The sequence below is a fragment of the Enoplosus armatus genome, chromosome 19 (genome assembly GCF_043641665.1).
Source record: "Enoplosus armatus isolate fEnoArm2 chromosome 19, fEnoArm2.hap1, whole genome shotgun sequence".
Taxonomy (NCBI): domain Eukaryota; kingdom Metazoa; phylum Chordata; class Actinopteri; order Centrarchiformes; family Enoplosidae; genus Enoplosus; species Enoplosus armatus.
In genome coordinates this window covers 15,008,863-15,034,714 of record NC_092198.1, presented here as the reverse complement: position 1 = coordinate 15,034,714, position 25,852 = coordinate 15,008,863, and the positions used below count along the sequence as shown (strand labels likewise).

General features: G+C 41.9%; 1 protein-coding gene across 1 annotated transcript; it reads right to left on the bottom strand.

Annotated features, from left to right (window-relative positions):
- Positions 1-25,842, bottom strand: afg1lb (AFG1 like ATPase b). Its single transcript, XM_070926338.1, has 14 exons — positions 25,839-25,842; positions 25,612-25,683; positions 24,430-24,752; positions 21,089-21,143; positions 20,859-20,960; positions 20,484-20,611; positions 16,562-16,661; positions 13,630-13,688; positions 3,479-3,561; positions 2,671-2,741; positions 2,173-2,273; positions 1,124-1,264; positions 367-474; positions 1-147 (listed from the first exon to the last, which is right to left on the bottom strand). Exons 1-14 carry the CDS (start codon positions 25,840-25,842, stop codon positions 1-3), a joined length of 1,494 nt encoding a protein of 497 aa, XP_070782439.1.
- Between the last annotated feature and the right edge of the window lie 10 nt (positions 25,843-25,852).

Genomic DNA, 25,852 nt, shown 5'->3' with positions numbered 1-25,852 from the left:
TCAGGTGTCTATGTGTTTCTCGCCGTGGCTGCGGTCTCCCTCCATCCAGTACGACTCCGTTTGCATCTCCATCAGCCTGGAGACGGTCCTCTGGAAGGCAAAGATCTCCTCCTCGGCTGTGAAGAGAGTCAGGTGCTCTGCTGCCTCCTGAGGAAAGGAGCCAACAGCAGCGTTAGCGGCCGATACACTCAAATCCATCCAAATCCAAACATTTGGGTTGGAGAAACAATGTTGTACAATGTTCAACAACAGTTTTGGGGACACATGATTTTGGGAACACACAGCATCCATTCACAACTGAAAGGCGATGATTGATTTCCTGCTGTTTTCACTTCATATTCTGTTGGAGCAGATATGATATATTACCCCGCTGAGGCCCAGGTCATCCAGCAGTTGTCGGTCCCTCTCATCTTCCCCTCCAGTGTGGACAAACAGCCGGTCTAAAGGAGCCGCCGCCAGCAGCACCACTCTCACCTGGGACAAGGACCAGAAGTAAAGAGGGATCAGACACGAGAAATGTCCAGTTTATTTATGGAGGTTACGTCCAATATCATTAATGATTAAGTGCCTGTTTCCAGTGATCAATATTAAATGAGAGCGGTTAACCATTCATTCATTGCCTCCTTAAACTGACAGTACTTACATTTCTGGTCAATATGAGGTGTTTTATTGCATCTCTGAGAAGATTTAAAGATTCAAACATCCTCTTTGACACTATAAAGAATTGACTGATCAAATTACAGTTCATAGGAAGTGAGGTTGGCACTCAACTTAAGTACTGAATGCAGTGGTAATATACCACAGACATATTACTTTTTGCAGTAGTGAATAATGTGGTGATTTACTGTTTAAAAAGTGAGTGGTAATATTTCAGCCAACAAAAGTCACTTCTGTCATCATCATTATCTTGAATTTGGACTCAACTTGTAAAATGATCCATCATCCTCTCAGTTGCTGTGTGCGTTGTGCATCCACACTGAATAATACAGCACAGAAAGTTGCTGCTTCACTGCTTTCTTAAGCTTCAAACCTTTAAGCATGTTGCACTTGTGATATGATGCATTTCTTTTTGCCTATCTTTAAGTACCTAGCCCAACTCTGGTCTGTCAAATAGTCAGAGTACCTTGTAGTTGTAGAAGTTGTCTATGAGGGTGGTGAAGCGCCTGGCCTGGTCCTTCAGGCTCAGTGTCAGCATGGGGACACGGCGAATGAATACTGTGTCAAACAGCCGAGCCATTTCCAGGTAGTCACTGGCCCCCAGAGGCTAGAAAACAACCGAGCAGGTTACATACCGAAACAAAGTCAGACTTGAGCTGCTAATCTACAGCAGCACATCACAGGGCAGAGAGTAAATAGTTCCAGTGTAGCACATGCGCACAGCTGCCTCGTAAACACACACAGACACATGCGCTGTGAATGTTGCAGTCTGTATGTTTGGCTCAGGCTGATGTCATTTTGTCCTTGGTTCTTTGCCATTCAGGATGATTGCTCTCAAAATTAAAGTGGACGTGTCAACATGTGTCCGATGGAAGGAGAAGCCTTGAAGCTCAGATGCCTGCAAAAGCTCGCCGCTGTCCATCAGGCTTCAGACTTTACACACACACACACACCGCAGATTACTCTACCACACCGCTTTATTTGAGGCACAACGGGCTCAACTATTCACAAAAAATGTCAATAGACTTGCTTTTTGACATTGAGCACAAAATAGGACTGAGATGGAGGGAAGGTGATTCAGTTTAAGAGCAAAGGCTCGGGACAATACGCACACAGAGGAGGGAAGAAACAGAACGCAGAGGCAATAAAGAGGCAAGAGAAGCGCTTTGAATTTGAGCAGTTTTGATTAGTGATGAGTGGATTTTGTGTGCGTGTGTGTGTGTGTGTGTGTGTGTGTGTGTGTGTGAGAGTCAAAAAGAGATTGGGAGCGCCCCAGTGCTCAGGTGGTCTGAGGTTCATACTGTGTAACTGGGATATCTGTGGTTTGAGTCCGGCCAGAAGTCATTCCTAGTGTTTCACACTACAAAAACTCTCAAACAATACAGCAATAAGTATCATTGTTAAGAATATGTGTTATTAAGTAACTCTTGAAACAGTAGTTTTACAATTACACAATGCTGGCAATGAAACAAATAGAGATTTTAGGAAGAAAACTAGCCAGGATGAAACACTCACTCTGCCACAGAGCTCATCGAAAGTACAGTCAGCGACGGAGCCACAGGTCTTTTCCAGAGTCACGTCTCTGCCCAGCACTGTGAGCAACCGAGGGCCTGTAACTATGGAAACACACACCCAACAATATAACTGATCCTCATACTGTTTTTACCATCACATTTACAGTTTAAATCTTTATATCAAAAACAAATCTATGACGGCATGAAAGTTAATCTTAGACCATAGACATCAAATCCTCCTTCTTTTCTTAAACTAACAAAGCAGGAAGCAAGAAGTGAAGGATATTAAATAACGTGACATACATGATCAACAGTTTAAAAATGTAGATTTCCATACAGTGTGTACAGATTAAAATATCTATTAAAATACAGGGTTTTTAGACATAAATTAATACAAGAAAAAACAAAACAAGGTGTATTATAATAGTGTTGACATGCTGCATCAGATGTTTTAATGTCTCTCATCGTAATGGGGCAAGTTGTCCTTTAACTTCCTTACCTCTCTTTTGTCTTATGGCCAGCTCCTCAAACAGCGCGTCCAAGAAGGCCTCGGCACCAGGCTCCCCTGTGCTGAACAAGACACACACGTTGAACACACACGCAGCAAAACAGAGAAGAAAAAATAGGATATGAAATTAATAATGGTGAAGTGGCCACATCAAACGGTGGCAGCAAGGAGTGCATGGGAGGGGGGGGTACTTAGCTTTTCACTCCATCAGTAAAAAACAGGATGTTAGGCTCTAAACACAAGCATTAGCCCGTGAATGCATGTCAAAATGAGATTGTAAGTGTGTGTGTCTGCATGTGTGCTAACTCCAGGTAAAAGGATGTGATGCGCTCTATTTACATACAGTGAAAAGACGAAAGCACTTGAAAGCTCCAGTACAGCGATGAGCAACAGCAGTGTCATTCATACCTTGTTTGTCTGCGTGTGTTGCTTACAGTACACACGTAATGAGGAAAATAGAAAACTAGCTTTTAAAGCTCTTCCATTTTCTCATATTCTATTGATCCCTCTTTCACTCTTTTCATGGATCCCTCAAGGTAATGTAGGTCTTTATAAATCTCCAACTCGGCTTCTCCCCATTTATCCATCTGTTTGCCTTCTCTTGCTGTCTAACTCAATAATGTGCACAAACATTTCCTGTGTGTGTGTGTATGTGAATGCTTGTGTGTATGTTGTGGATGCAGGTTAATGTCGAGTCATTACCAGACCTCTGCGCAACCTCTGAGCTGAGTTGGATTGCAAAAAGAGGAGCAAATAGGACCAATATTAGTGTGTGTGTGTGTGTGTGTGTGTGTCTTACAGGTAGTAGAGTTTCCCTGCTGCAGTCTTGTCCAGCCTCCTGTAGTCAATCCCAGAGTCCAGGCAGATGGTGTGGCAGTACTCCTGCGCGCGCGCACACACACACACACACACACACACACACACACACAGGGACAAATGAAAAGTCGGTAAAAGGGCAAATTGGTTTATTCCACATATTCCTCGCACTACACTATATTTTTCATATTTTAAACAAATGCGTTAGTCTGTCTCTCAATACTTCACGACTTTCCTACCTTGTCTAAACATTACTCAAACATGTGTCAATAGTGCGTTTATTAGGGCCAGCAGCAGGATGGTGTGTGTGGGATTGACTGAAACGACAGTGTGTGTCCATGGTAATGAAGGAACACGTCACCCAGAGCAACGGTTTGGTTCACTGATGTGTTTTTAATGGTTTTTGGACGACAGTGGAGTTCTATGGCACAGCAGGATAAGATACATCAGGCGTCGGTTACAGAAACAACACTTGTTAGTGGGATCAATTCCTTGTTTCGGTGTTTTCATGGGATAAGTTGTTATTTCACAATAGTATGGCAAAATTGGGACTTCTAGGCAAAACTGCCAGACTTGTTTTTGTTCATTCATAGTCACTCATCATTTAGCTTTTGAGCTAAACCTAAAAGCTAACGAGTCCCCTAATAACGAGGATTAGGGTTTCTTGTTACGTGGTTTCATTTCAGCCACCAAGTTTAGTTTAGATTTTTTTCCCTTTTAGTTCTATTTCTTGTATAAAAATACATCTAAAAACATTGTAATCTCACTTAATAAAAAGTGTAGACCCGTGGTATAGAAATACCGTTGCTAAACTATGCAATAAAAAAAAATTGTAGAAGATCACCAGACCTATCCTTTAAATCTGATTCTTGTGTCTTAAAAATCTTAAAATGTATTTTTTAGAATATCATATAATATTGGTCGTGGCACATAGAAGTTACCAGAGAAGTATTGAACATACAGATGAGAAATACCGAAAATGTGCACCATATAAATGGAATAAACCTTAGGAAGCTATCAGATTAGATGCTATCTTTTAGGTGTAGATTGATCGTGTTCTGGAAATCTTCTGAGTTTGTGCTGAGGAGTCTATTTTTTGTTGTTGGTGTGAATTCAATTCTTGTGTTTCTACAGTTTCTATTGCTTTACAGTTCTCTGCTGCTCTTCTGTCGTGTGGAAAGTGGATGATAAGAGCTTTGTGTCGCTGCTTCCCTCTCAGCATAAATAATAAAATGGACAAATGGCAAATAAGGAACAAGTGAAAACATGTGCAACGCAGAAGGCAGGAGACATCTTACTCTCCTCTGACAGCGCTCAGGTTTTTGTGTCACTTCTTCATTCTTTATTGAGCCGATCTATTGTTCCTGCAGCTATTCAAGTGTGTTACAGCCGGGGTGAACTCGTGATGCAAAGTTCAAACTTTTCCAGATAGTGTAAAACGTCAACAGGATTCATGTCAGGGAGTACAGCACAAACTATAATCATCATCTCCACCATTCTATCAAAGAAAAGAAAGGAATTGCATATCATCCCATCCAAGCCATCACCGGCTGACTGAGTATTCGACGACAGCTCCAGTAAATTATGAAATCAGTGAATTTCTGCCACTGGCCTCCTTAAGCTGCAGGATAATTAGTAATCATCACAAAGCAAGGGGACGGAAATACTCTATTCTTCTCCGCTGTCAACTTTTTATCTCCATGTCCGCTCACACAAACGGGGTTCCCACTCTGAGCCAATTGGCTGAATCAGGCTTAATAACAACCTGACAAACTCGCCCTCCCCCACGCACAAAAGGGAGGTGTCATTTCATCAACCTACTGTGACCCCGCCAACGGGGTAAATAGTCCCTCCAAAATGGAAAAAAAGAAAGAAAGAAAGAGGAAAAAAAAAAAACAACTTGTCACTATCGCCGCCACATCATTAGAATCTCAGTTTGTCTTTTCTCCTGCCATCTTCTACTCCCTCCCTTTATGAACCGTCTCTACCTACGACGGCTGATGCGTTTCTTGACGGAGGAGCGAGGTACAAATAAGAGAGGGGAGAGAAGGAGGAATGGAAACACAATCAGTGATGATGATTCCATTGGTTATTTATAATCAGATGAGACTGAGGCCTTGCGGGTCATTACTTGATTATCCATCTTGAGAGGATTGTCAAGTTCTCACTCCTCCAAGATTTCATCCGCCTACACATTACACACTACCCCCTCCACCACGTTCCTCTCACAGACTCAAATCCTAGTCAGTCTACTCATCGCCAACTGTCCCTTTAGCTTATTCTGTATATCTTGCTGTAAAGTTGCACAACAATCCCATATAATACACTCTAATAAACATCTACCAGCTGCACTGTTGAAACAGTTAGGCGATGAATCGATTAGTTGATCGACAATTCTGATGATGATTAGTCGTTTTTAGCAGAAATGACAAACATTCGCTGGTTTCAGCTTCTCAACTGTGAGAATTTGCTGCGTTTCATCGTTGTAAATTAATAAAATCTTTGAGTTTTGCACTGTTTGTTGGACAAAACAAGCAGTTCAAAGGCATCACCTTAGGCTCTGGGAAACTGTGATTTTTAGTTAATATTTGAAGACACTGTATAGGCTAATCGATTGATCAATTAATCAAGAAATTAAGGAACAGATTAATCAATAAGGAAGATCATCTTTAGTGCCAGGCCTAGTCTGGTGCAAAAGTCACTCTATTGTCTCTGTTTATTCTACAATACCTACGTCTACACACTACATTACATATATATTACATATATGCTTAATGGACAAATACTCTTCATGAAGTACACTGATGTTAAGTCAGAGATTAATTTATAAACTTTGGGGTCTTGCTGCCGATTAATGTCCAAACACTGGGATTTTAGTGAAGCAAAAATCACTTTGCATAATATTTCTTTTGATATTAAAATGTTCACATTTCTAATTCCAATTTCTTCAATACATGATATCTCAGTCCTTCCTTTGCACCTGTGTTCACTTTTGTCCTTCAGAAAAGATTTTTCTATCTCACTAAAGGCTCAAGAGCAATAATAATTAAGTTGAACTGAAGTCCAACAGACTGTCGGTTTCACTTTGTGACTTCATTTGAAATGATTCATTGAGTCTATTAACAGAACATTGATTGGAAACGTTTTTATGAAAATTCTTTATAATCAACTTATTGTCTTTTATGAAGTCAAAATGCCAAACAATGAAATGGGACCTTGGCTGATAGAGACGTGTGGTGGAAACTAGCTAATTCACTGGTTTCAGCTTCTCAAATGTGAGAATTTGCTGCTTTTCTCCGTTTTATCGGATTGTAAATTGAACATATATTTGTGTTTCGAACTGTTGATTGGACAAAACAAGAAATCTGAGGATGTCACTTTGGGCTCTGGGAAATTGCAAGGGGCATTTTTCATTATTTTCTGACATTTTAAAGACTTAACGCTTCATCAAAAAGTAATTTACAGATTAAATTGATAAGGAAGATAATCATTAGTTGCAGCCCTAGTTTTATTATCACTATGAGTCATGCCACAATATTAGCTTTTTGTTCAAGTGGTGTAAAGACTAGTCCTATGTGCAGCTGACTCACAGAATAGCAGCACGGAGGCAGCGCCGCTGCAAATTAAGAGTTTCACTACTTGCACGGACCCATTCACGAACTCACAGACACAAGAGGGGAGGGAGAGACAAAAGAGAGAGATGACAGACATGAGAATCAGAGTCTCTTTAGAAGAAAGTCATCCAAACACATGTAGCTCCAATCATGTCATTGTCCAATCTGTCCACTGCTCTCTCTGGACAGCCGCTTAGCATAAAAACAGAGTGGCTTTTTTTTCTGGTGGCTGCCTCTGCTCCCCTCGGCGCCCGCTCCCTCTACGCCATATCTTTCTCTATCCTTTACTCCTCAAAAAGTTGCTTTTGAGTTTTTCAAAGAGCGCGGTGCCATTGAGCTGCAACAAAAGCCAAGGATAGCTGACTATTGGGCCCTGATGAGGTCCACTCCCTCATTACCCAGCAGCAGAAAACATTTGATGCTTTTTTTGTTTGGCCCGGAGAATTGACCAGGCCTCAAAGAAATGCGGGGTGGGAAGGCTGAAAAAGAGACGAAGGGGGGAGAGAGGGGGAGAGAGGGGAGGAGGGGAAAGGTTGTCGTTCATTCAACCATGTGTGTCTTACAGCCTTGTGTGGAGGGAAAGAAGAAAAGAGGGAGGGAGGGATAGAGGGGTCGAGAGAGAGGGGGAGAAAAGAGAGAGAGCTTAAAACACTGCCTTTATGCTGGCAAGTTCTGGACGACTCTTCTGACATCAAAGTGTTTTCACTAACTGGGGAGCTGCTGTGTGTGTGTGTGTGTGTGTGTGTGTGTGAGTGTGAGTGTGTGTGAGTGTGTGAGTGTGAGTGGGGGGGGTGTATCTGGTGATTTTATTCATTCTTGGGCAGTTGGGGGGGTACATGACAATGTGAACACCCTAATTACACCTAATGATCTATTCCCTTAAAGTGTGACCGCCTTGGGCCAGCGATGGTTTGTTCCGAGAGGTCGTTCTCACAACCTTCCCCTGCCTCTGCTGCTCCTCTTGGGGAAACATCTTTTGAGCCAGAGGCCCCACCTTTTGCGATCCAGGACCCCACTGGACCCCCCACCCTCAACCCCTCTCTAGCTCTGTTGAGGCCCACAACCGAACAGCTCCAAAACTCGGTGGAGTCTGTGGTACCTGCACCTGGCCAACAGAGGCTCCCCATGTTGGTAGCAACATAGACATAAGAAATGGACTCAATGCAGCCGAGCACATCACTGCAGCATTAAAAGCTCTGCAGTGAGAGCAGATTTTACTTAATAAATCACCAATCAAGTGGTTTAGGACCAATACCTCTCTGATCCTCTGGTATAATGTCAGCTCACCAGACCTTTAAGAGTTCTTCACCGATGGACAGTTAAAAAAAAATAAAGGATTGAAATCTTTTATTCCACACATTCTTCTTGTCAAAACCTGGTGCCTACATTACCCACAGTGCACCTCGACCACGGACAGTTTGGCTGTTTTATGCTAGTAGCGGCCAATGTGGCCTCAAGCAGAGATGAGGAGCAGACCACAGAGGCTCACTTCTTTCTAACTTCACACGTCCAGGTTATTTTCATTTTCAAACTTGTAGCCTTCAGCACCAGCTCACGCTGACACCAGTGACATCACTTGAGGCAATTTATCAGACTACACATAGCCACAAAAGGCTTTATTCAATCGTTTTCACATATGTAGTAGTACTCGCCCAGAAAAATGTGTAAAATCCCCCTTTAAGATCAGTCGGCTCTGGCCTGAATCCAAATATTGGGAAGCTACTATTAGCTAATATATGTTGCAGGGATGAGCAGAATGGTACTAGGTCTTGTTTTGAGAAAGAATTCACACAACCAACATTTTGTTATTCAGTATTAAAAACCTGTCTTGTGTTTTAACATACATGTAATTAAGTAATAAACAGAGAACAGTAAACAGTAATGCCTAATTCTTGGCAAATAACCAAGTGATAATGAAAATGTATCAAGAAGCCTATTAATGAAGCATTAAACCCATGAAGCATGACTGGTTCTGGTATTACTTGGCATCAGACCTGAACCAAATTTGGGACGTGCTTCAACATGTATTACTTTTAAATTACAGCAAAAAACAGCCTCAAGATCCACAATAAAAATCTGATAGTTTCACTTCTTATGCTATTTTCTTTTCTTTACATTTTACTTGTTTTTATAATGCGATTTACTCTGGCAACATGCGAACAGAGTCCTGATGTGTTATGTGAGGCTCTTTGAATTTCCCCCGTATGAAGCTATCTTGCCCTATTTGAACACAAACAGCATCAACAATGTATCACAGAAGTATAAAAACTAATAAACAAGTTAGGGGTCACTAACTTGTTTACCTGAGTTTTTTTTACCCATATCGTCATAAAAAAAAGACTTTCTGAGCATCAAATCTAAAAACCAGCTGTTTTTTCAGCTTCATGATGCTACAAATGTGAAAACAGGGCAGAACATCAAGAGGCGAGGCAGAGAGCATAACAAGTATAGAAAAGGGGCTTTAAATGTAAATGTTAGTTATGAGAGCGACAACTCTGAATGAAGTGTTGCCCTCACACTGCAGGTGGTGCTTTACAAATGAATACATACAGTACAGTTTAATGTACTTGTGCGCAAACATGTATACTTGATCAAATACATCTGATACGTGCACACACTTCTAATAAAAACACTGGAAAACATCAGTTAGGCAGCAGGAAATAACAACATACAGAGCCAGAATTCATTCCTCATGTTCAAAAAGGAGAAAAATCGATTCGTCCTTTCTTAATTGTTCAGTTTTGTAGAAGCGAGACACTGATATGAAAGAAGTGAGATGCGCCCTCGAGGCATACAGTGAGTGGCACTGCCCTGCCTTTAAATGCTCTGCAAGACAATGACAGTCATCAAACATCAACATCCATTTGATTGAAACTGGCAGGCTGCCGGCTCTTCACAGGCAATCCTTCTCGCCAAGGTCTTCCCTGGAGGGCCACATCGCTCTCATCCCTCAGTTTTTCCTTTCTCTATCATCCTGTTTTTATTTATATATCTATTTTTCTCTCTCATCACCAACTTCGCAGCACACAGCAAATTATTAACAAAGACACACAAAAAAAAGCGAAGGAGAGCGGATCAAAAGAAGGGTTAAAAACAGCAGGAAACCCAGAGACACTCAAAGTTGCCTCAGGGTTGTAGTCATGTTTTCCCCCCTTTGGCAGCATTGTGCACAACTGCAATCGAACAAGCGGAGGGAAAATAAAGTCACTATTCTGCTACCAAAATACAGAGACCTGACCTTGGGTGAGTAAAGCTAGCGAGCAGAACAGGATAGTAATAGAATAAAGAGCGGGGATGGAGGGGTAGAGACAGGATGGGCAATGAAGAGTGGAGTGGAGAGGGAGGACAGTTTGTGAGAGAGAACAAGTGTCTTAGTTACAAAACTGGCAGTGTCCATTTAAAAAAAAAGCCCTTAAACCCTGTATTTTACAGAACTCTGAGCTTTGCCATGGCTACAAAGAAAAAAAAAGCCTAAACAAGTGAATAGAATCCCTGATGGAGTTTACAGAGATGCTAAAAAAGACAAGAACCGACTGAATGAATTTTAGGTTTGGTGAAGTTGTATGTCGATCTGCTTAAAAGTTTGTACTTTACTTGATGTAATGATTTCTTATTTTTAAGATGAGGAAGCTGGATGATTCTTTTTTTGGGGGGGGGGGGGCTGAGGAAAAAGGGGGTCCCCAACTAATCAGAAGTCAATAGTTAAATAAAGACGTCAACCCAGGCGGACAGAGGAGATGGATTAACCTCTACAACTCCATCTCAGGTGATAGGGAGGAGAGGTCAGAGGCTATTTTTACTGTTTTAACACCCTCATTCACTCCCTCAATCGCTATAGAAACACACTCAGGCACACACATACCAGGGCGAGCTGCATCAGGGAGGACGACCCGCAACGCTGGTCCCTGCGAGCATTAATTCAATCTATTAAGGGTCAGCTAGTTAGCAGCGTGACCTCACTAAAACACGCTTTAACTTTACAGAACAGGCCACTATAGAGAACGCCTTGCACCCCCTCCAAAAAAAAAAAAAAACCAGACCCCAAAAACCAGATGGTCTCACAAAGGGGAACATGCTGCCCTGAAAGAGAGGAGGTAGTGCGGGGCAGAGAGGGACAACAGGCATTCAGGACCTTGATGAGGGTGGATTAGAGAGGGCAAGGGTGCTGCTGGGAGAGTGGGTGTGGAGCAGGGTGACTCTAAGACCTCCCCGGTTGTAGTGTGTGTACATTTGTATGTGTGTTTTAACATACAGTGGAGCTCTGATGACCCTGACCCTGGCCTGGGCCCCGCAGATCAACCATGTTGCTCTTGTTGTAGCATCTGTGTAGCAATTTCCTACAGTTTTTTTTGTCACACAACGGTACTCACATGGAGGCGTGTAATGCAACAGGTAACAGATACATGTAATGGGATCATAATAAGTTCCCAACAACATACCAATTATCATAACTAGAGCCTGAACATCTTCAATCCCAGGCCTGTTGGTGATCACAGCCCAGTTTTAATCAACGGGGAGAGAGTCGAGCAGGTTACAAAGTACAAGTACTTAGGTGTTCACTTTGATTCTCAGTTACAATGGGCTCATCAAGTGGAGCAGGTTTGTTCACGAATCAGTCAGCTTTTCCGTTTTCTGCGAAGGCTCGTGGTCCATGGAGAGGATGAAAGCATTATGTTATTGTTCTACAGGGCAGCCATTGAATCCATTATTCGTTATGGGCATCACACAACTCCAAAACCTGATTAGAAGGGCTGTAAAATAATCGGCATGCTACCCCCATCTTCTCTCCAGGAGATATTTGAGGAGACAGTGAGAAAGCAGGGCCTTAAAATCACTGACGAGCCAAACCACATCCTTCACAAAGATGCCTGGTGTTTATAGATCTGTGTGATACTGCATGTTAACTGTAGTTTGATTGTACATGTGTGCCGCTACGACGATAAGTGTGTTCCCTCGAATGCCCATGACACATTTCTCCTTAGACGATAAAGGCTAATCTAATCTAAATCTAACAATAATGGAGTTTTAAGGCCCATCAGGCTAATAGTGATATCAGCTCATGTTATATATAGCATATAGTAAGGGATAAGAAAAACTAGCTAGCTAAAACCTATTATTCTTAACAGATGTTTACTTTGTGGCGCTCTGCACTTGAGAGTAGCTATATAAATAAAGTTACTTACTTAGTTACTTATCTGCTTAGATGTGATGCGATGTTAAGCCAATTTATGCACTGCTTATTGAACAAACTGTAAAAATGATGCTTTCCAAATGACCCTAAGTGCTTTTTCCAGCATTGTGTACTGTATTTCTTTGTAAACATATTCACCTTTATAGTACATGTAATTGCCAACATACCAGTGATATTTTGTTTTTGGAATATTCTTTTCTTCATGGCTCGAATCATTCTGCTAAATCAATGTTAATACAGGTGATTAATAAAAGTGTTTTTTTTCTGTCACGTCAGTAAGGCATATTTAAATGTGTCTATTATCTGTAATAAATAAGAATTTAAAAACCGTGTCCTTCATTAAACCATAAAATTCAAGTAGCACTACGAGTGGTGATTTTCAGTACTTAAGCCACACAAGAGCATTTATCTGACAAACGATGTCAGGTCAGAATTTACCGTTGTTACACATCTACTTCGGTTATAAGCAGCCGATACATGCAAGTCACACAGTTTATAGAACAGTATGTAAAGTATAGCACCTAGTGGTTATTGTATTTCATATCCACGTAATCATGACTGTGTGTGTGTTTATATGTTTGAGATGTGGACAGAATGAGTGGTCTTATGTGTAAGATGAAACCTGTTTCTGTTGGCTGTTGTTTGCCTCTACGATCTCATTTGTTCTTATGAAGAGGGAACAATAAACCGAGCATTTGTGGCCCAATGCTCTGCAGTTGGATATTGCTTGCCTTAACTATTTAGACTAAATACCAATAAAAGATGCAAGAATGCTGCCCTCCTCTGTTGCAAAATGCATGACAACAAATTATTATGCAATTATTTATGATCATGATCACTCCAAACACATCAATGATCATCTGAGATGCAGGCAGGATAATGGTGCTACCTGCTTAAATTGCAAAGTAGATTTTTCGCTGAAAATGCTAACCACCCCATTGCTCCCCCCCCCCCCCCCCCCCCCACTCACCCCCACCCCCTTCTACTTTTGAAATGCAAGCAGTCTGGGTCAGTCACCCAGTTCGTCCACCCATCTCTCATTCACATTACCTGTACTCACTCACGCTCTTTTCCATCTACCTTTCTCTCGCTCCCTCTGTGTGAGTCTTTCACCGTGCCCTGGTATGATCAAAGACAGCTTTGTGACACTGTGCGTGGCATCCAGGAAGCAGAAAACATCAAACCACTAAAGAGCAACTTGCAAAAAGACAGACACAGAGGGACAGAGGCGCACATGCAAGTGCGTGTGTGTGTGTGTTTATGTGTGTGTGTGCGATAAACAAATGAATAAATTAACAAGACAAGAGAGAGGGATGACTTTGTCTCTACCTTCAGCACGTCGATGAAAGGTAGGAAGGTGTCCCTCTGAAGTCCGTTTTTGTACAGATCTGAAAGAGGAGGGGAGGGTCTGTATTAGAGCTGCTGTTTAGCCTCCTAATAATGTCATTCCCCCGCCGCAGATTGGCAGATAAAGTGGCTATTGATGAACTGAAGGATGGGTGGGGAGGCACGACAAAAGGACTGGGACCAGGAGAGAAAAATGGATTTCTCTACCGGCAGCGGCAGCAACATAAAATTCATTACATTCCCAAACAATGGTGGCGAGAGAAAGGACTGTCGCCTTTTCAGCGCGGACAATGTCCACAGCAGCTCGCTGAATAGAGGTTTCAATTAGCTCGGCTGGAACAAATTACATCTGAAGTAGCATCCGTGATAGACAGATAAAACAGATAGGGATTCACACACAAACACAGACAAAGACACACACACACACACACACACACACACACCCACACACACACATAGACACACATCTAGGCTTAAGCTCTCTCTCCAGCTGCGAACGCAAACAAGTGGTGGTTGTTGATGTTTGGGCTTAAGCTTACCACAGTAGGACCGGACACACATAACACTCGCTTCATAACTCCTATACTGTCCTGTACTAGTTCTGTGTATGAGACATGACTATTGCCAAGGTTAAAGCAAATGAATAGTTTTCTTAAGCTCGATAGCACTCTGATGTCTGTACAGTAAACATGAAGCTGGAAACAGGAGACAGTTAACTTAGCTTAACACAAAGACTGGAAAAAGGTGAAAATAGCTAGCCTGGCTTACAAAGCCTACCAGCACCTCTAAAATTCACTAATTAACACGTTATTACCCCGTTTCCAGTCACTGTGCTAAGCTAAGCTAACCGGCTGATACCGGTAGCTTCATATCTACCGTTAAGATATGAGAGTGGTATCGATCTGCTCACCTAACTCTCAGCAAGAAAACGAATAAGCATATTTCCCAAAATGTCAAACTATTCCCTTTGTATGCTGTGAGTGTGCTAAATCACACCAGGAGCCAGCTATTTTTCAGACTATCTTCCCATGTTATTGAACTGTTGATTGCTATAGGTAGATGTACCCGATGCCACTGTGAAGGAAAGGTTTTACTTGAACTTGAAAATGTTAATTAAAATAAGCTCACAACGTCCATTAATTTTAACTGCACGCGAGATCCACTGCATTGAGGGTGTTCCACTTCAAAAAGACACCATCTATCCCCCTAACCTTCCTCAATCTCATTGAACTCCATCAGTGTAAAAAAACAACAAAACGCTACTTTAGCCGTTCTAGCAAAAACCTTCTTCTAAACTCCCCCTCCAAACACATCCAGCGCTTTCTGATACCGGCATCTCCACATCAATAAAGATGGAAAATGTATGCCTTTCATGTCCAGTTTTCTCTTATGGCTTTCAGTGTTCCATTAACCATGTCATTAATACCAAGTAGGCTCTCTATCAAGTTTGCATGGTTTGGCGCTTTGTTCTTAATAGCTAGTAAATATCAGAGACGCGCGTCTTTGTCTACGAGAGCCATCTTGCTGCCATTCACTTCGTACCCACTCGAGACTTGGAGACATCAACATCTTCCCCCCTGAGAAAGAAAGACAGATAGCACATCATGCATTTATCTCCACCTTGATCACCGCCTTGCTCATTCTTTCTCCAACCTTTCTCCGCTGGCACTAAAAGCAACATCAAAGCCTGTTTAAAAGCTTGTATCATGTCAGTGAGAGCTGTATCAAATGTGGGTAATTGCTGTAAAGGTGTGGTCTTGTAAAGCGCAACTGATTGTTGCAGGAGCCACACACTTCTGGATAAAAGTATTAAGTGAATAATGTCGTATGTATGTAAAGTAACTGAGACATTTGCTGGTTCAAGGGGTGGAGAAGCAAACATTGATGTTCCAGGAATATTATTTGTCAATTTAGCTGCAGGCACGTGGTGTGCCGTTTGCCAAGCAGTTAAATGGACCTTCAGGTCTCAGGCATTGTTTGACAATATTTTACTGTTTACTGTGTTAACAGCTACAAATTCTTGGCAGTTAGTAGTTATTCATTTTGACCATGCACTCACAGGCCATTGTGAGCTTCAGTAAATATTCATCAAAATTAAACATGTTGCAAAACTCTTCTCAAAGATACCATGCTCAATTCCCCAAATACCCCCAAATTACTATGCTTTAGAAGTCACATAATTAACTGATGTACTGTAAATCAAAAAACTGGAAACAACTTCAGACACCACCCTGATAAATGTTAGATATTCAAATATATTTAGAGAAAATAACATCTGGTATTTTGGAGAAGGATTAAGGGTTACCAGATAAAACAGTTCTCAGCACAGAACTCATAAATGTTTTACTTTAGTGCAGAACCGGGAACATTTTAATTTTCAGATAAACCTGATGAAAAACTGAACTGAATATGGCTGTGGGATTAGATATCGTCCAGGTGTGGATAGGCCTAACTTCAGAGCATGGACGCTAAGCAAAAGGGAAAAATGTTATATCTTAAATTATTATATATGCTCCTGCAGCATTAGTAGAATAGAATATTTGCTGCTGCTGCTATTACTGTTGTGGCAGTTATAATGTTCCTGTTACTGAGATGCTCCTTTGCTTTTACTACTTATTGTTTATGATGTTAGTGCAAGTTGAGTTAATTGGTGTGTGGAGAAAGAGACTGTACTATGGATCTTGATAATGTGTAACTTCACTTAATAGTAAACCTTTAAAATGAACTTTATTTGCCTCAGACTTATTACTTTTCTGAGAACAGAAAAGACTGCTACTACAGTGTTACTGATGGATGCACTAAATCATCCTACCTATTTACTCAACTATGTGTTTAGCAATAACAATATACTCAATAGCTAAAAACACATAAAAAAAAGTAAAATACGCATGTGTTCAGACACTGCTCATCGTACCATCAGGTGGTCTGTTGGAGGTGGCCACCACCACCACTCCGGTCTTAAACAGCGTCTCAAACAGCTGCTTCAGGATCATGGCATCGGCAATGTCGGTCACCTGACAGAACAGGACCAGAGAGGAAGAGAGACACATTCATGTACTGTATAATTTAGCTTTTCTTGCTACACCGTGTGTGTGTGTGTGTGTGTGTGCGCATCTGAGGTCAAACCATGCCATCAACACTCCATGTTGATTAGTGTCATTCAGGTGTGCTCATTCAATCCTTTGTGTCTGGTCATGGCCATTCACACTCCATCCACACGCACATACACACACACACACACCTAAACCACTTGAACTGACTGCAAATGGTCACGAAGCGGCTTTCTGCTGGGGACAAGTAGCTGAGGCAAGGCAGCGGCCCCAAGCTAATCAACTGAGCAGACATGAGAATGACTGAACGCAGGCGAGAAAACAAGAGGAAGAAAAGAATAATGAAAACGGAGCAATGTGAATCCAGACTGGGGTCACAATAGCAGACAAAACTTCTACCCAAGATGGCCATATGAAAGGTGCACACATGTATGAACTAGACACAAGGCAACACAAGGTTACAATACATAAATCCAATTTAACTGTTCACTGCCTTTTTTCATCTACATCATTTCCATGAGACCACAATAAACAAAGGTCGATGACAACACTGAAGCAAGGACGTTTACGAGCCGCTGGCCGTTAAGTGAAGAGCTCTGACCTTTCTATTAGTAATCCAGTGCTCTCACTTTTGTTCTTATTCTCTCATCTCTCCCTCTGTTGTTCTTTTGAATTCCCTTCCCCGTGAAGGTAGAAATCATGTTACCCTGTGATGCACAGTAGTCAAAGAAGCATGCAAATAACACGCCCGACTAAATGAGGACTGACTCAAACGGGTGTATTGTAAAAGAAGTCCAATTATTTCAGGCTTCTGCTGTTGTCGTCAGTCTCCCAATTGTAATTTACAAGTTTTCGTCCAATAAGACACACAAATCAACTAACATAAAGTGACCTTCCCTTGCAACATTATTGCTGTAAAGAAAGAATCCAATTTTGGGGAAAATACATTATTTCTCAGGTCACCATCCACATTTTAAGTAAATTGAAAGACACATTTCAAGTTTCTTTGCTATCATTTTAAAGGAAGGACATGTCACATTTAGGAATGAAACCTTTTTAAGAACTAGGATGTCTTGAATAAAAGGACGACTTCTGTTCCGCCCTCTCCTCTTACTCCCTCTTACCTACTTTCCTGTATATAACAGGCACTTCTAATGGCCATACCCACAGCATATGCCTCCTTTCATACTCTGGAGAGTCTTCTGCTTTTTGCATATTAGCCCCACTGCCCTTGCCAATACTTGATTAACATTTGTGTTAAAGCCTTGATTTCGCTAAGGAGAGGTGGCTAGGGGCATCAAATTAGTGTGTGTGTAAGTGAGAGTGTGTGTGTGAGTGATTGTGTGTGCGCGTAATGAGAATCAACAGAAAGCCAAGGCTCTACGTCTCTCTGAAGGGGCCCCCATTTCCTCCGACCGCAGGATTTTATTTTCATTTCAAAAGAATCATTTAAAAATGACCTTTTATACAACCTGGATTTGTTTATTCATGTGCCCTCAACATGGGCATAGTATGAGGGGCAATATTGATTGCTGAATGAGTAGGGGGAGAGGGACAGAGAATGGGTACCCACAGAATGAGAAAGGTGGAGGGGACTGATGTAGCACTTGTGGAACACAAAAATAATGGTGCAATCTCCGTCAGCCAATGCTGATATTTAAATGAGCATCCAATTACTCAAGCGGCTGACAGTTTACAGCGAGGCACACGGGTGCCAAATTAAACCTCTTTTGATGTTACACCTCTTTATGTACACAACCTATGAGCAATTTCAGAGGCTGCACGGTGACTGAGGCCCTGAGACAATGAACCTCAAGCGTTTTCTTCTCACTCTTCTTCTTCCTCCTTTCTCGCTCTCTTCCCATCTTTCCATCTCGGACCTCTCAATGGAGAGTATTCATTAGGGGAGCCGGGTGGGGGCGGTAAAAGGAGGGAGGGGGGCTACAAATTACTGATAATGGCACGGCGCTAATGAAGAGAATGGAGAAATGTCATTAGCATTTAAGAGGATAAGATTCATCTGACCCGCCGCCGCCAGTCGCTTTCTAGCTCCACTCACTTAAGGAAGCAGGAGAGTGCGACTGATACCCAGAGCCTCATTTGCATGGCTGAGTGGAGGAGGATGCTGATTGGTATAGACCCCCCCCACCCCCCCCTTTCACCCCCCCCACCCCCAACTCTCCCAACCTCACAACCTCTTGTTTATGCATCACAAACAACGCGCACATGTCTGCTTGTTTCCCCTCCATTCACCGGTAGCAACAGTCGACAAGCAAAAACAGCAAAGCTGGCGACAGCAAACAAAACAAATCAATGAGAATGCACAAACAGCGCCGCAGTTTAAAATGTGAAAGACGGGCGGATGAAAGGAGCAGCTCTTGATCCTCGCAGATGCATAGAGTGTGATTAGAGGGAGCAAGCGCACCTTCTGTGACCTTTGACCCGCTGGCATTAACTGTAATGATATCAGTAAGAGGAACAACATTGAGCGGCTCACAGATGTGTTTGGCTGGCTAATGATGGCTAAAGACAGAAGGACGCGTCTTTCTCTCCTGCAGTGAATGACTAACTACCTCACAGAGAACAGAGAGCTTCAGTAGTGGCTCCCTCCTTTGAGGGGAGGGTAAAATAATGAGAAGTTCTGCAGCACTAATGGCTCAAGGTGCCTTTTAGTTGTAAATCCAGTGTGCAAAACAACTATACATGACTTGGTCATAATGGTTTGGGATAAAACTAACTGTGTGAGTGCATAAACAAGCAACAGCAGCAGATCACTGACTCATCTGACTGCTGCAGTTTCAAGGTAATGACAAAGAAGTGCTATACCTTGATACGTGTGATGTGGGATTACACAATTTTACTATGACTGCACTAATAAATGACTACTTTGTTGAATGTTTCATTGATCGTGGAAGTCATTTTACAATGACGCTGTATTCAAAAAGGCCACTAGGTGTCCCCAGTCCTGTTTTTGTAGGGACATCAAGATCAGAAGCATGCAGTTGTCCAGACAGGAAAGACACCGGCTGTGACTGAACACTAATGGTGATCACAGATTGAACACTCCACACGAAAGTCAGAATACACAGAGTTACTACAACCCACAAAAGAAACAAAACTGTAAAATATCACTTTGCTTCCTTATAGGTTTCAAGATATCTGATCTGGGAGTGCCAATATCTCATGTCCTGTGGCTTTCTACTGACTTTGGCTTTAACATATAAACACATCTGCTGCCATTTCCCCTCAATATTGAATATACCATTAGCTACACACACAAAATATTTATGCAGCATGTGTCAAAATAATGTACAAATAATTACTTCAGCAGAAACATGACCACCTCTTGTTAAATGTCTTGCCAGTAGATTGACTGTAGATCAGACTGAGTGTAAACATGTGGTTTATCTGGAACAGTATTTGACATATTAAGTTTTAAACATGAATACTGTACAACATCCTGGTTGTACAAAATATATAATAATATATGGTTATACAATATTATTTATACTATATACACAATATGCCCTGAAAGAAGCATTTACTTTGAATCTTTGGCACATTTTAAGGACTTCATGGGTATTTATTTAATCCTCCCAGCCAACAGGTATTTTCTTTACAATAACCTACCTAAGTAGGAGTAGAAGTATTCACCAGTGTCAGAGTACCACTGTTTTAAGCAAATGTATGCAGTTGGTACATAGAGTATTAAAACACACAACAGTATTGAGATTTCTTACTGTCCAGTTTGCTAGTTTGAACACACACAGCCTGTAACACACTCACCTGAAACTCGTCAAAACACAGGAGGCAGGTTTCATTGCTGATCTCCATGGCAACCGGTGATATGGGGTCATAGGTGAACATTTTCCCTAGCCTTCGTTTTGGCAGGCTTTGTTTCCGCCGATGGATCCCTTTAAGCAGTACACAAACGTCAGGCACATCTTAAAGCACACCTGCATCAGCACCCCAAACCCAATGACAATACTGAATAAAGTGGTAATTTCACCTGTATGCATAATGGTAGACAATTAGCAGGAGGGCTTCAGGACAAACAGAGATAAATATAGGATCTCAAGCGCACGAGTCAGAAAACTTCCATGAAGTCACGCAAGCCAACCTTCAGCAGTTAGTGCCGGGGAGTGGGAGGATAATACTAACTTTTGTGGATGTCCAACATGAAGCCGTTGAAGTGGACTCTCTTTTTACGAGCGTTTTCCACACGGGAGTAAAACATATCCATGAGCATGGTCTTCCCCGTGCCTGAAAGGGAGAGAGGGATTAAAGAAAAGGCAATTATTCTCAATTCTTGCAGAGATTTAGCACCATAGAAAATGCCATAGTGACATCTATTTCCATGATAAAAACACCTTTTCTATCTGTGATCTTACCAACATCTCCATAGATATAGAAGCCTTTGGGTGATGGTGGTGGAGCGGGTTCCTCCTTTGGGGGTAAAAGAGGAAAAGTGAGGCAATCACAGTAGTATGTTTGTTTTATATTAAATCTCTTAACAGCTGCTTGTCAGAAACAATAATGCACAACAAATCAATAGGGTTATTCAAAATGAATGCTTAGATGGATTCCTTATTAAAATCACAAAACACTACAGCGGGCGACCTAAATAAACTTCGTTATATTCATTACCATATAAGACTGAATCATCATTTAATAAACAAAGTATGCTGAGGCATTAAGCCACCACTACAGTGTGAGGTTTCACATTCTCCAGACTAGCCCACTGCAGGGGAGGAAGACAAAGGGGATCTAATCAACAAGACAAGCCAGGGTTCCCACGAAAGAAAAGCATCATCAGAGGAACAATGGGGGGATTTGTCAGACAAAACGGAGAGGACTGGATGAGGCTCCATACGAGATGGAGTGGACTTGTCTGTGCAGCCTGTTTAGCGCTGCTAATTGTGATACGGTACTGTTGCATTGAGGTGCTGCTGGAAGTCATTGTGCTGCCTGCCTCCTATCATCAAAAGGTCTTTGCTTCAAAAAAACGTCTTCTGTGTGACCAAGCTGAGAATATCGAGTAAAGCCAAATGTCTCTAAAGAGGGGCCAAGCCATGTAGATGCATATGCCACCAGTTTAATCATGACAAGTAATGATAACTTGGAGCTTGTTTGTATATACGAGGATGTTTTATATATGGTTTAACAACAGTGCGGTTGAGGATTGTCCAGCTCTGTAACCGGGCAACGCCGAATAGATTTGGAATGAACTCAGCACTAAATAGAAAAAGGTTTGTCCTCTTAAAATTTAATTCAGAAACTATTTCATGGAGACGGTACTAAGTGTCCACTGCACTTGGTGTTCACCGCACAAGAGCAATTGACTCTGGTAAATGCAGACAATAGCCAATTGAAAACTAAATGAAAAAACAAGTTTGTTACCCATCCTCTCTCTCTGCCCCCCCCCCCCCTTCATCCCTCCATCCCCGCCTGTCCTGTGCTGGAGTGAAATACTGGAAGAGCAACAAGCCTTTCCTGTCTGCTCTGGCATAACAGTGTGTGACTTCTCCCTGACTTCCCAAGCTGCCCTCTGGCATGGTGGGGTAATTGTCAGTGGTGGCTGGAAGCCATTCTGCCACGGCAGAGTGGAGAAGGACAAGGCTGTCCCTCAGCCCTGTCTAGTTGAGCTCTGTGGCCTTGTCTCACCTCTCGGTGGAGGATATAGACTGGCATATGAGTGGAAAGTTCACATGCAGGACATGGTCACTTTGGCTTTGACTTCAGGAAAAATGCTTTTGTACATATTTATTTACAGCCAGGGCTGGCATGTCTCTCACTAACAAGGTAAATGGAGTGACTGTGGGAGTCTCAGTTATGTTGAACTGGTACAACTGCCCTGCTAGAGACCTACAATGTACAGGAGGACTCTATGATGCAGGTCTGACTTGAAGAGGGTGGCTCTCTCTAAACAATGGCCCATTGTTAGCCGACCATCCGCAAAACCACGCCACATTGGGTCAATATTAAGTCAAGTGTACTCTCCTCACAGACTTGGTCAGTTAGTGAGGACAATGGCGGCACTTTCACAGAGAGAACAGACACCGAAAGGACAGTGGTATGACCTGATTCAAACCAGAATAATTGCATAAGTACTCGAGTCAGTGTGTGTGTGTGTGTGTGTGTGTGTGTGTGAGAGACGGAGCAAGAAATAAGGTGCAAAAGGAGAGGGGGGCGGTGGTGTTGATAGCCTAACTCCAAAGTATTTGTCAGAGTCCCGAATCAAAAGCAAAAAGGACAAGAATGGCCCAGACAATGGGGATCCCCTCATTACTGCATGGGGACGGTGAGAGAGTGAGAGGGGTGCCGGGACGAGCCCAGCGGGAGGTCTGCCCTGCTGCCTTCCAAAATCTCTGCCTAACCCTATGTGTCTGTGCCAGCCAACCAACAGAAAAACTCCCACCACCAAATACTAGACAGTCAGCTCCCCTGACCTAAAAACAACAACAGCCCCCTACATTACGCCGTTCCAAAACTCACATGCACAATACACTTCCCAGACCCCTACCCTCCCTTTGACCTGAGCCCCATGGCCACCATCAGTGATACAACTGGAGTACAGTGCAGTGGACTCTGTGAAGTCCCTCCATATGTTAGACGTCAATGGGGCTTTATAACAGAACGCGAATCCAGATGCCACACTGGAAAAGGCTTTAAACAAATCCATGCTGCCACGGTGTCCAAAATCACTCACCATTTTCTAACTAGTGCACTATTTTTTACTTTCCAACATTTTATTCAGAATTCTCTGAAATGTATGCCCATTTTAGTCCTCAAAAAGAAAAGAAAGAAACGAGTCTCTGCAGCATCTACATTACTTTTTGCTTAAATTCCAAACAATGCAAAACTACCCTGGTCAGTTTTGGTGCAGAATGACGATAATTGTCCAAAATCTCAAATGCCTACTCACTACTGAGTGTTTATTATGTAGAGAGAGAATAGTGCATGAGTGAATTGGGGAGTGATTTCACATCCCACTAGTCTTGAGCATGAAGGTTAATTCTTTAACTGGAAATAGTAGCTTCACAAAACAAACCCCCACTCAAAAAAGGTCCAGTTACTAGCTTCATCAGTGGGTGGAGTTTGCTCAGTTGTCACTGAGATGGATCTGCTGACATAATGGTTCAGTAGCTATAATGTCAGCTGCTGAACGTGCATGTCAACAGATGCATCTCCATGAAAACTGAGCAAACTCCACCCACTGATGAAGACCATATCATATGGTTGAAAGTTTGGATTGTTCCATTGATTATATAGGCCTGGTAATCTGGTATTCATTGGTGTAGTCTGCAAATTAAACATCTAAATACTGCCTCTCCTACATGAAGCACAATATATCAACTTAACAAGTCCTACACCTAGCAAATAGGAAGAGCTTGTTGCTTTGGGAGAATTGTAGAAGATGTGTTCAATCAGTGTTATTTTTATTTTGTGTTATTTTGTTTGTTTATGTGCATGTTTCATCGGGACATTGGTTGCTTTATGCCATTGTGGTTAGGTCTGTGGTGTGGTCTTTAATTTTTTTGGAGACTGGTTACATGCCAAAAATCGGTCAATAAGGAATAATCTAAATCACGAGGATAATCACAACAATACTATACAGACTTAATTTGATGGGACATAATCCATTGGTATGAGCACATGGTATTCTATGTGTTGAAGATTTGATTATCAGTATTATTATGATATGATCATGTCAACATAATATCTCCTTTACCTTAGCAGTGGATTCACCACCGTTGTTTTCAGCTGTTGTAATGTGGGGCTCTTTATCTTTAGGAAGCTGATTGTTGGTATTCTTGTTTAGCCTTGGTGACGGTGTGTTCAAGTAGATGCTGTTACTGTAGTTTTTCAGGGTGTGCTGCAGCTGAGCCAGCTGCTGGAACACGTCCCTCTGCTGAGCATCTTTCCTCAGGGAGCCACGCTGAACGAGACGATCATAGTGTGCAATAGTTTCACTGGAGGCACAAATATCTGCTGCTGAAGACTCAGAGGAGCAGGATGATGCAGTTGAGCTGCATGTCCTCCAACTAGTGTAACCTTGAAGCATTACAGCAAAAGAAATCTGTTAATCGTTATCCAACGCTTATAAGATTAATTGATTCTATTAGATGCTATGACACCGTCATTGGAAAGAGAAATCGCAACAGTCAAGTGTAATCCAGAGGTTATGGGTGATGGAGCCAGCAAAGTTACCATGTGTTAACGTTACCTCAGAAGACAGGTTGTAACACATTAACTCTCGCACAACCTGAATACCATTAACTACAACATGACGGAAGGACACTTACCTTTACCAGTGCAGCTGGCTGACAGACAGCAAATTGTCTTTGAGGTCACATCAGTGTCTTTTAGCAAACGTTTCATTGAGCTTCTAAAAGCTGTGGCTACCGTGTAAGCCGCCATGATGTTTCAAACCGCGAAAACTTTGTTGAGATTCATTTGATACAAATTGCACAGGCATAGACGGGGTTGTAACTGTGACAAGTCCTGAATGAATTTAATCAGAAATAACAAATGTCTTAATCATTTCTTTACATTTAAGCTTGTAAACAACGGGAACAAAGTGCTGCACATTTTAGTCCTATATAGATCCGAGATGTTTAAATAACTAAATTATATCAGTTTATTAATAAAATGAATTATTCCGCTTGTCGTTTTCTAAGTAAATAAAATCTTAAATAATTAATATTATTTTGAGCATGAAATCCTGAGCACTTCTGTACTACACTTCTGTCGAATCACCTATTTTTTTTTACATTTAGCAGCAATTACTTTATATTGCGAAGTGCGACTGGTCCGGATTATATAAATAAAATCATCAAAAATATGTATAATATATAATATGTCCAAAGACGTGATTCCGGCCAATGTGCCCGCTGGCGGGTTGTAAACAAACCGAGCAGCAGGTGCCCGAGCATCGTCAGCTGAACCTCAGCTGATCGGAAGTGCAGCGCGCTGGCCTCTGAAGCTAGCGATAGTCAGAGGCAGAGCAATACCGGAACTCGCGAGATTTGCCTTCAACATAAAAATTACAATTAGACTTTTTAGGTGTGTAAAAGATAAAGTCGAGTGGAAAAGTATGCATATAAATATGTAGTGTAATTAACTTCCCTAAAGTAGCGCCCATGTTTACTATC

Excerpts from the sequence above, each read along its gene's own strand:
- afg1lb (XM_070926338.1), bottom strand. Across the intron at positions 13,689-16,561 it reads CTCCAACAGACCACCTGATG|ATCTGTACAAAAACGGACTT; the intron begins GTACGATGAGCA and ends CTCCTCTTTCAG. Across the intron at positions 2,274-2,670 it reads GGCCATAAGACAAAAGAGAG|TTACAGGCCCTCGGTTGCTC; the intron begins GTAAGGAAGTTA and ends GTGTTTCCATAG.